Raw genomic sequence first — 12,075 nt, forward strand, 5'->3', positions numbered from 1 at the left:
GTGCAGGATGTGGTTGCAAAATGATATGTATGGGTAGTCAAAGCCAAAAGCTCATTTTTGCCACCTTCTATCAAGGTATTCCATGACCTGTGCCCACCCACAGCTGCCGCTATCCAAATTTAGCATGTTGCACATTCCATGTACATGCCCAAGTCTCAAGGGTTGAAACTTGTTAAATGTGAAAATTAAATCTTGATTGTGTAAAATATGCAGACTATGCATTCTTTTGCTACAGTAAGTCAGAAACTGATGAACAGATCTTGCTTATGCAAATACGTCCCAACAGATACACTGCAGGACCTGTGTTTGTGAACTTAAAATGAAGTGTTGTACTTTAAAAGAATGAACTTGTCATTATAGCTCAAGCCATTTTTGGAATGTTGCACATTCAAATTTTAGTTTTCCGACCCTTTGAAGCTTCGAAATTGCCTGCTTCTGTTCTGTACTCAGAAAGTTGTTCAATGCTAGTTTGTGTAGAATGTCACTAGATTGGTTATAACAAAAATTGTAGCTTTAAGACTACAACAAGTGCACAATCCATGGCTCTTGATCCATGCTGTGCACCATAAAACTGTTAAAAATTAAGCATCACTGCCATCTACTTCAGAAATAATGTCATTCTTACCCACAAATAAGAAATCAGCGCTGAAAACAACAGAAGGCATAGCTGTGTGCCAAAAGATGCGAGTATACAAATGAGTGAGCGGTATCCTCAAATCTGATTGTGTTTCAAGTTTAAAATAACAATGACATATGTTAAGATACATAAGATGATAAGCTGCAAATCAGTACTAGTTGCCAACAAAATAGCTCTGGCTTCGAAACAAGGTATTCCTCAATGTAATGCCCAAGACTCTAAGAAGCATGACTGGTCTGAAATTTGGGATGTTAAAGTAAGGATATGAAATAACAGTTTGTGCCGAAGTAATTAAAACATGCTTAAGCATTTGCTCACAACTAGAAGTGCACATCTGCAAACCCATGCATTACCTATGTCTTATGGAGTTTCCAACATTCGAACTGCGAACAATTGAAATTTCTTGGAAGGAAAAGACAGATTGTAGAAAACTACTGTCGATGTTTAATACCATTTCCCCTCATTTCTACTCGGCAGTATAAAAGTCTTCCATGCCTTTCAAAAACAGCAACCAAATGGACATTACTAGCTTTTTCATGAAAATAAAAGATTGTAGCTTGTTCATCAATCATGCTCACATTGGTCAGTCATTGAACATATCAAGTATCATGTATGACAGTCACTGTCCATGCTTGAACTGATTAACAGAACACTTGGAGAGAGACAGCTCTGATAATGGATCTAGATATTCTAACTACCTAAATGCTATTAATAGCAAAAACAGGTCAAGACATGTCGTTGAATATTCTGTGGCATGTTGTAAGATGTGCAAGCAAGGGAAACAAAAACTAAGCTATTGTACCCAAGGGGCAGATCAACACCATTAGCTAAATCTCCATGTGCAATCATCACTTACATCATTGGTTATTAACATTGTGCCATGAAGCAATTTCTATGCCAAAGCAGATTACCCAATGCATACATGACCATTGTATAATAGGTATGGGTCAACACCAACATCACAAAGGATATACATTGCCCAAGCTTGTTGAACTTGGAGGTAGCTCAAGTGCCAAAAACAGAACTAGTAAGAGTGCTGTTAAACAGTGCATACAATCTCTAATTTTAGTACAAGAATGTATTTCCAAATATCAACTAAACGAAGAGAGAAAATGGCTGAGCAACAGAAAACATGAGCCAGAAATAGAGAAAAATTATTAATAACCTAAAGCATTTTATATCAACTTCCATGCTTGATAACACAGACATCTCTTTTTAAATCACTGTTATCTTCTCATTGGACATTAACTTGATTAAAGAACTGAATTTTGAATAAAATTGGAAGAGGTGTCATTGAAAAGGAAATAATACAAGGCATTGGCTGAATCTACTGCACTGTTCTGAATGCAGAATTAAGCACAGCAGAAGACATTATATAGCTGAAACATTTAATATCGTACAATCGAGGGTATCAAAATAGAGTGGTTGCTTGGAATCCCAACATTGTGTTTATTAATGGCATTAGAGACGCATTACAGTCCTCCCTCACCAATCGATCATCAAGAGAACTTGAACAACTCTGCTTCATTTACAACAGAGTTAAAATAAAGATATTTTAGATGGGATCCAAAAGCTACCTTACATCCTACACCCCTTTAAAAAATCTTCCTCCCTTTTGTCCCATTTCAGTACCAATAAGACTAGCTGCAAGAACAGATTTGGTGTCCGGCCGCCATTTCAATTCTTTCAGAATTGAAAATAAACTAGCTAAAGAAGGACTAATCTCAGTGTCTCTAATATTATTACAAGAGACAACTCGAAGCCTTTGAAGGTCCTTCCATGTCAGAACAACAGCCTCCAAGCCCCCAGTAGTTAGCAAGGAACAGCCCTCGAGGGAGACGCATTTAACCCTCCTGATATTCAAAAAAATGAAGCAGAACCAATTAGCCTTAATCAAGACCCTACACGCCCTACTGAAAGCATTTTTCTTAAATTGAAGTCAAAGTAATTATTAGCAAGACACAGGACATGATACAACAGTTTCGGGTTCTCTGGAAAATCTGAAAACTTCTGCAATTTGCCAAACCCTGTTATTTGGTACTACAACAATGCATACATACATACACACATAAAGAAAAGCAACATTACAGAACTTACGACAAACTCACATGACCTACATAGCAAAATAAGGCGATGGACTCAACCCAAAACTCCTTGGGGGGAAAAAACCATTCAAGCCACAGCGGACGACAGACACTTCCTTCTAAGATATTCTAATTTATTTCAATTCCCTGCGAGATATTCTGAGCAACAAAAACCAAAATGAAAAAGGGAAATTTCCCTGAGCTGATGATAAACACACAAACGAGATCTTAAAACCCCACACCCTTAGTCGAATGGCCAAATAAATTCTGATTGAATTCATTTTTCGTTTTTCAATTTGACTCTAAGAGAATAGCTGCGATAGACCTAAGGATTCAAAAGAAGTAAAAAATCAAACAAAAACGCCCACACATATAAACATATCAATTAAGATTGGAAAAACTGAAAAATAGGATCAGGAAAAGAGTGCCAAGATCAAAAGGTTTGGAAATTTGTGGCAAATAACATTTTGAGCAATTTCTCAAATATTCAAGAAATCATGTATTTGTCAGGCCATTGATGAATTTTAACTTCTGTAACTGCGTAGGCCATATTTTACTTGCTAAACAAAACAAGTACCGCCACAACTATTAAATCTAGCTTTCATAAGCCCATCCACTAATATTGAGATACAAAGCCACAAAAATCATACAAGAGATGTTAGACTTCAATACACAAACATACCTGCAATTTATAGCAAGACTGAAAATGTCATCCTCCAGACCCCAGCAGTCCTGAAACTCAAGCTCTCTCACAGACCCACAAACCACAAGCAATGCAGCGAAGCCCTGCTTATCCCTCACATTACAACGTTGGATTTGAAGTTTTTCGATTGCAGGGCAACACCCCAAGTGCTCCACTGGACCAGGGTCGGGGTCAATTATCCCACAACTCTGAAGCCTGAGGGTCTTCAAGTTACTGCAGAAGGACAGTGCTGCAGTCCAACCCTGGTCAAGGCCATGCTTAGAGAGGGTCAACTCTTCAAGCATCACACAGCACTGCCCAATTGCAGCAATCCCATCATAGCTTCCCTGACACCCACTTAACTCCAGTTTAACCAGCCTGCTACAGCTCCTTGCCAATATAGTCAAGCCTATATCACTAATCCCACACTGATGAAAACTAAAACCGTCACTAATCCCCACCAAGCGCAAGATCTGAAGATTTTTACAGCCAGAGATTGCTTTCAAGGAGTCATCACTGCATTGATGCAGTTCAAGCTCTTGCAACATTGTGCATTTCTCGGCAACACAAGCCAGCCCTGTCTCATGGTCTTCTATATTTTCAGTGCTCCTTATGGATCTCCTCGCGTCTACAATGCATAGCTTCTGTAGACCTGGGCATCCTTGGGCCAGGAGCTTCAGCCCCCGGTCGAGCGAAGTGGGGGCTAACTGCTGTTCATATGGAATGAACTGTTCTTCGGATTCAGAGTCGAGAGCGACGGTTAGGGACTCTTGGGTGAGAAAAATGCAAGCGTTTTGCGGTGATGGAATGGAGGCCGGTACCAAATCGACATGGGTGAGTTTGGGGAATCTTGAGGTCATGTGGCCCTGCTCTAAAAAGGACCAGTCGTGTAGCTTTATGCTGTGGCGGAGCAGGCCCTGCAACCGGAGCCATCTGCGGCAAACGAGCGATAAGGGAAATGGGTTTTGAGGCAATCTGTTGAAGATTCTTAATAGGATCTCATCGCTTAGTAAAAGTGTCAAATCATTCTCAGAATCTTCACCATTCTTCAAGTTCAGCCCCTCTTCCCCCATTTTTATGAGCTGCATTTTGCCTACATTACATTCTGCCTCAGTCCTCACGACTCAATGTTATAATGATTATGTTTGCTCTGTATTTGTGTGGATATATGCCAATACAAATACAAGTACTACATCTTCAGTGACTGTCCTCCAAACCCCGTGATACCAATCATGAACCTCCCGTTGAATTATAATGGGTGAGACGTAATAAGTTTCACCAACAAAAACCCATCTACCCATCTAATCATGTGCTTGACATGCAACAAGAGTCGGTTTGGTTCAGGTATGTCCAACTTGGATGGGCATGCTTCTGTTATGTGCGTTTACGTGTGCGTAACGGAACTAAAATGGCTATTTTTAGTTTACACGCTTGTCTGCTGTACATATGTTTACTTACGTGTAACACATAAAATAGTTTTGTCCATATGTCAATATTGAATATTGATAATTAGGTCACTTGGGTAGTTTGTATATGGAATGGAAGAATGATATACCTATTTTAATAGGAGGGAGCAATGTTATGATCACAAACTGACGATGGGATGCTATCACCAAGATTGTGTGAAACTCGGTCGAGCTTGGATGCTCTTTTGATAGTTTAATTCTCCCAAAGGTGGTTTTCATTCTCAACCCCGCCCCATGAGATTTAACAAACGACCTAGGAACCCCACACAAACCATTGGTCTACACCTCATAGGTAAATGTGAGCATTGAGATAATGTTGTGTATGCAAAATTTAAAAAATATAATGATAATGATGCTTATCGTCCTTTAACAATATAGGTATGATCTATACAAATTTTGTTTTAAGCTAACATTATCACAATGCATGGTGATCCATCAACAAAAGTGATATTTTCATAAGTTTTTTTAACAAGAATAAGTAGAGGATTTTATTAAATCTACGCTCGGATGCAGTGAAAAAAACTGGAAGTTCCTTACATTTGCATCATCTTCAGAGGATCTTCTACTGAGAAACTGAGTAAGATTCTAGGAGACAAATCCCAGTATCTTCCACATTTTTTGCAATGAAGACTTTCCTCATGATTACACGAGTACATTCTTACAAATTGCAAACATAATAATAGGCAGAAGCGAGACATTGACTTATTTGGGAGACTTTTGCAACAAGGAGTCTACACGAAGTTGGGATCCTGAAGCTAAATTGACATCTGCTTCACGTTCCCGTTTTTCCTTATGGGATTTCTGGCCTCTTGTGAGAGGTGGTTCTGTTGCATTTGAGGAGAGTGATTTTCCAGCATTGCCTCCTGTACTTGACTTAACGTGAGTTGCTTTGATTGTCATAGCTTGTTTGTAAAACGTTGGAGTGGATCTACTCATCTCTGCAAGCTTAGAATCTGACATTGTTAATACTTTTGCCACAAAGTGAGATTCTGTATTTGAAGAGACAATCATTGAAGGAGCTTTCTCTTCATTCTCCCCCAACACTGCTAAGTTTCCTTGATCCTCCTTTGGGGTTTCATTCAAAAGACGAAATTCATTTTGTTTTGGATCTTGAAGAGCCTCAAAAGAATTTTTGTTGAGGGAAGGTTCAAGAACTTCTTCAGCAGATTTCTTTGGAGCTGCAACTTTGTTCTATTGATTCTTCCTTCGCTTTTGAATTGGTTGAAAATTGCCCTCATTGGATATGAGGGTATGGGTCTGTGCTTCTTTAGAGATAGAGGCTTGGGCTTGCTCATCCTTTTTTTGTTGAGTGCAGTTTTTGGCAAAGTGCCCATGAGAATGATAGATGATGCATTTGAAGGGAATCTGCTCATAGTCCAATTCCTAAATATGGCTCCATTCCCCTAAATTTATTTTTAGGGCCTCCGGTAAACCTTCAAAGAGATTTACTTCGACACAAATGTGAGCACAAGAAAATTGGTCTCCTTTTGGTTATGCTTTGTCCAGATAGCGGCCCAGCTTATTTCCAATATCTTTTAGTGCATCAAGGCCCCAGAGATGGAGAGGGAGGCAACCAAATCCACACCGACACAAAAGTAATTTCATAATTTGGATTGAAATCTACAGTCCATGGGGAGATAAAGAGGCCTCTAGTCCCCATAAAATACGACCCTGATCTGAAAATCTGTTATGAAACCATCTCAAGAAAAGATAGAAAAGATAGATCAACGCCTTAGAATTCAGCGTCTTCGAGGGGGGAACCTCCTTTACATTACATAAATGAACAATTCTTGGATGATACAAATGAAAATACCTCCTTTCTATATATAGGAGTCTAAGGGGTCATAACATAATCAGAGCCGACATAACAATAATAATGTAAGGGCACAATAATAACAATAGTGGGCTTCTATGTGGCACAATAGTAACAATATGGGCACTACATGGGTACATCAATATAATAAGTGGGTTGTAGTAATAACAATAAGGGGTTACACTAGTAGTATAGGGGCCTAACATGCCCCTCTCCTTCAAAAAGCGTTGTCCTCAACGCTTGAGTAGTTCTTGATGCTTCTGTATAAAATTCTTGTCCTCCCATGTGGAATCTTCAGCGGGTAAGTTCTTCCACTTGATGAGATACTCTGAAATTGATTGATTTCGTAGCTGTCGAGTTCTTGTTTCTGTGACTGCTCCAGGTTCCAATATGATTTTTCCTTCCTCTTCAATTTCTGGCAACATTATTTGAATTGGGATCTTTTGCAACTTTTGAATAAGTGGCTATTCTTCTTCGTCCTTCTTCCATTCATCCCTTGCTTCGTTTATCCAATCTGGTTTGATAATAGAAATAGAACAAAACAATGCTTCCACATTCTCATCCTTGAAGAGTCTTCCCGTTCTGTAAGGTCGCCATTTTCTAAGTGCATGTAGTATTACCAACATTTTCTTCTCATAAATAGCTTGCTTGAGATGTAGCAGTAAAAATACCCAATCACCTACATCAAAACATTTTTCACTACGATGTTGATCTACCTGTTGTTTCGTTTGATTTTGCACCGAAGTGGCGTTATGTTGAAGAACTTGTTGTTGATGCTTGATGTGATCTTTCTCTGCTTGAACTTTTTTCTTCTTGATATGTCCTTCTATCTCTAGAGTTTGAGGAGTGGTAATTTCTTCCAATCCTTTACAAGATATGGTCGGATTCACTTCTTGATGCTCGACGTGATCTTTCACTTCTTGAACATTTTTCTTCTTGATATGTCCTTCTATCTTGATAGTTTGAGGAGTGGTAATTTCGACCAATGAATTACAAGATATGGTTGGATTTATTTCTTCTTTCTCGATGTGATCTTTCACTTCTTGCACCTTTTTCTTCTTGATATGTCCTTTTATCTTGAGAGTTTGAGGAGTGGTAATTCTTGTCAATGCTTTACAAGATATGGTCTGATTCATTTCTTCTTTCTCTGGGGTGGGGTCCTAGCGTATATCCTCTTCTTTTGATGTTTCTTGATCCTTTTCTTCCTCCTCTTCATATTCTATGTAAAATAATTTCTTCTCAGCACACTTATGACCTTTAGTGCATTTGCTATCACAATTGTAACAAAGCCCTTTTTCTCTTTTTTCTTCCAATTGTTGTGGTGTAACCCTTGTAGGTTGTGGAAGGTTAGGAGAAACAACATTTCCATCTTTATAGTTGTGAGGGGTATGCTTCCTGGTTTCCATAATTTTACTTTCCACTATGTCACAAAGCCCTCTTACCATTTCCAATTGTTGTGGTGTTGCTCTAAAGAAGGTGTTGCTCTTTGTATCCTCATAATGTGCTACCATTTCCTCCGTGAAAATTGACCACGTAACAAGTTGTTTACGAGAACAAAGCCCTTCATACCATAAAAATTGATCTGGTTCTAAATATGAAGATGCAATACATACCTTTTGTAACAGTGGTACACCATGTAGATCAAAATATTGCTCCATCTGAAGTATCCAATTTAACGGATCCTTGCCATCAAACTTTCTCATCTTGTTTTTTCTTGATTTTAGGAGCTCGATCTTGAAACGACTATAACTCTATACTTTCAGATCTTTAAGTTCTGAAATTGTGACCTGTAGTAGCCCTCTGTGTCCTATTTCCAATGCCACCAGTGTGATCCAAATTGGATTCTCCAAGAAATAGTTATGCACGACCTCCCAAGACGACCTGATTATAGACCTTTCCAGAAGAGCGAACTTGTATGAAGTGCCACGTGTCACTGTTTCAACCTTTGGCTCTGAAAAATATATACAAGAAACTACAGTCCGTCCTCTTTCTGTACCTTCTTACGAAATTTCAATCTGATGCTCAGAGAGAAAGTTATGATGATTTTCCCCAGGTGACCTGTTTGGAATGTAATTCAGGAGTCTACAAAAAGACCAACTTCCTCAAATCATATCTCCGCAAATATAGCACGAAAAACTTTGAAATTCAGACCCGAGCTTCAGCGTGATGTCTTAAATTGGTTTTTTTTTTAGCTTCTGAAACGTTGTAGAAAAAAGTTATAGCGAAAATGCCACGATGACCTGTTTGGAGCAGCGAAACCCTAGAATCCAAAGCTCTGATACCAAATGTTATGAAACCAGCTCAAGAAAAGATAGAAAAGATAGATCAACGCCTTAGAATTCAGCCTCTTTGAGGGGGCAACCTCCTTTACATTATATAAATGAACAATTCTTGGATGATATAAATGAAAATACCTCCTTTCTATATATAGGAGTCTAAGGGGTCATAACATAATCAGAGCCGACATAACAATAATAATGTAAGGGCACAATAATAACAATAGTGGGCTTCTATGTGGCACAATAGTAACAATATGGGCACTACATGGATACATCAATATAATAAGTGGGTTGTACTAATAACAATAAGGGGTTACACTAGTAGTATAGGGGCCTAACAAAACCAGATCTCTTTCTAGTTTGTTCACAAATAGAAAAACATAGAAACCCTTGCCTACTAGAAAGAAAGTTACCTGACCTTGAAGCTTGGGGGTCCATTGTTCTGTGATCCAGGATTCAACAACTTTTGGATTCGTCCATAAGCCCATAAACTTGCCAACCAATGCTTTTTCTGAGAGGGATAAGTCTCTCTTGCATGGCTATAATGGGGAGAGTTCCACATCTAAAATCTCAATTAATTTCTTCACAAATTTTTGGGGGAGATAATAAGGCCCCTGTGGTTTTTGCACTTGCAACATGGCTCTGAATTCAACTGTAGGAATTTACAGGGTAAGTTCCTCAGATAGAACACCAAAGGACACCATTCTTGACGTGATTTAAACCCTCAAAGAGGGAAACAATCCATAGCCTAAGTCAACACGACCACTTCAGGCAATTTATTAATAAAAGAATGAAAATTTACATAAGCTTCTCTCATGAACGGGTACCCTACAAATGACCCTCCATACTCTTTAAATAGAGATCATGGACCAATCGGGTGTTAAGCCACAGATCAAGTGTCGATAATACTAAGGAGAGAATGAATCGTCGGATCACTTCATGTCTAGAACATATCGTGACCGTCACATTGTAAGTTACAAAAGTACGTAGTGTGGGAAACACCACCCTGGAATTGGTGTAGGCACTACTATGATATAGCAGAGTCGAGTTGCCAATTCGATCGAGTGACCGAGGAGTCAGGCCTTACTATTTCAACTATTGCTTGTTCCTTCCCCCAACATGACATGCTCGTAAATAATGTGCGTCACGTCTTTGTATTGTATAAGGTCCTGGCCTTCTATTTTTCCCCCTAAACCACCTATCTCTACTACCTTCTTTCTTAGGGATAAATCAATATTTGGACCTTTTGAATTACAGCCTATTGATTATAGGTAGGCCGAAGAAGAAAGAATGACCTTCCCTCGACATACCTTAGCAGGCCACTTGACCAAATGGAGTCCAAGATCAGAGCACTATAGTCTTCTACATATCAGATCTGAGCTAGTTGATGTCATGGTTAGGGAAACCATAGACGCCAAGATCTAGGATCCACATAGCTCATTTTTCATGTACTAAGTAATATTTTCATAAGTTAATGAAAAGGTACAAATTTTTTCGTAGGAAAAAAACCTTCCTTTAGTAATAATAAAATTATTATTTAATAAATAATAGAAATTATATTTAAATATTTCTTATTAAAATTAAAGATAAATTTATATAAATTTTATATGTGTTATGTATTTAACAAAATTAAATCTATGGAGTCATGTAATGATAAAATCAATGTAGATAATCTTGGGTGAGCAATTTTTTTTGGAGACGGGTTTTGATGGCGAGGGTCTCTAAATCTCTTCACAACAATGTCGCTTCTACGCTCGGAGCCTTGGGCACTGACGAAGGACACAGACATGGGTCTCGAACTCCGAGGGGTAGTGTTGAAGGAGGATTCATAGCCTACGCCAAATCGCTGCTACCATGAAACCGCCTTCCCCCAAAGGCCAAACGACTCTTTCTTTGGCAAGGGTTGATCGCTCTCGAACTAGATTGGATCCTTATCCATGGATCGAGCCATACCCTTCTAGATCTGAACACCCAGTAGATAGATCTGCCCTCGCACTAGTCAGATCCGGAGTATACCCATGATTCAGCAACGCCCATTACAGATTTGATGGATCCAAGTCAAATGGTGACCGAGGGTTTTCTGGAAGTCTGATAGTTTCTTGCTTGAACATTTTTGTCGAATTTCGGGGCATGTAGACACTGATTGTTACTCTAAAATGAGAGATCTGCACTCTCCGAGGATGGAACAGGATTTGTTCCTGTGGTTGTCGGATCATGCATGGATGGATCTTACTTCAATAACTTCAATATTGGGGATTCGAGATCATGCCCCAAACCTGGTGCACATTGAAACAGTTTGGTATTCTTTTTGGTCAAACCCCTCTCAACCAGAGTCCTCTGTAGCAGATCGACCCCTGAAATGGTCAAATCAGAATCAATCTTTTCAAATCTGAATGTTCCCACAGCTCAAAAACAGGAGGGGACTAGCGGAGATCCTGACATAGCAAGAGTGGAGGCAAACTTGATGGACAACATTCCTTTTGTGCAAATCGACACAATTTTGAACGTTGCAAGGTTACAAGGTACGGAGACTGGCCTGGACACACATAATGTTGCATACTCACATATCACTGCAATTAAGGGGTTTCTCCAATTTTTTATAAAAACCTCATGTTGTAGCAGCTGCAACACCTTCCAAAATTTTGGCCTACATTCAATTTCAGAGCCTCCCTTGAGTTTTTACTTGATGTTTTCATGCACTCAGACTCACCCCATGGGCTCGTGTGAGTCTTTGCACCCACCTCGCTTGACCATTCAACAGACAACTTTTGCATGTTGGTAACAATGTCTTGCTTGTGACCATGTTCTGGTCATACACATTGCTTCGTGTGTACATGTCATGTTCGCTATGTAAACATTCGTCGCGCTCACACACGGAATCCTATACACTATCTCGCAAGCATCGTCGCGGTCATCCAACGATCAATCACAAACATCGTGCTTGTCAATTTGCATTGTTGGTCAGTCATGTTGATCATGTGTGTTTGTATGGTTTGAGTCATCTCATCATCAAGTCATGTGAGTGTGTGTTTGCAAGGTCACATATGCACATTTACACTATCTCACACACTTAGTCGTTTTTGCTAAAGTTTTGACGACCAAATCACCCTCTAA

The 12,075-nt window shown here is 39.2% G+C and overlaps 1 protein-coding gene across 1 annotated transcript; it reads right to left on the reverse strand.

Annotated features, from left to right (window-relative positions):
• Positions 1-1,903: 1,903 nt before the first annotated feature.
• Positions 1,904-4,746, reverse strand: LOC149185267 (F-box protein At5g51380-like). The gene is made up of 2 exons (XM_089417870.1): positions 3,404-4,746; positions 1,904-2,490 (listed from the first exon to the last, which is right to left on the reverse strand). Exons 1-2 carry the CDS (start codon positions 4,489-4,491, stop codon positions 2,223-2,225), a joined length of 1,356 nt encoding a protein of 451 aa, XP_089273996.1. The 5' UTR covers positions 4,492-4,746; the 3' UTR covers positions 1,904-2,222.
• Between the last annotated feature and the right edge of the window lie 7,329 nt (positions 4,747-12,075).

This window comes from Pinus tabuliformis, chromosome 3_2 (genome assembly GCF_031772625.1).
Source record: "Pinus tabuliformis cultivar Carrire ecotype Pingquan chromosome 3_2, CPIR1, whole genome shotgun sequence".
Lineage (NCBI taxonomy): Eukaryota > Viridiplantae > Streptophyta > Pinopsida > Pinales > Pinaceae > Pinus > Pinus tabuliformis.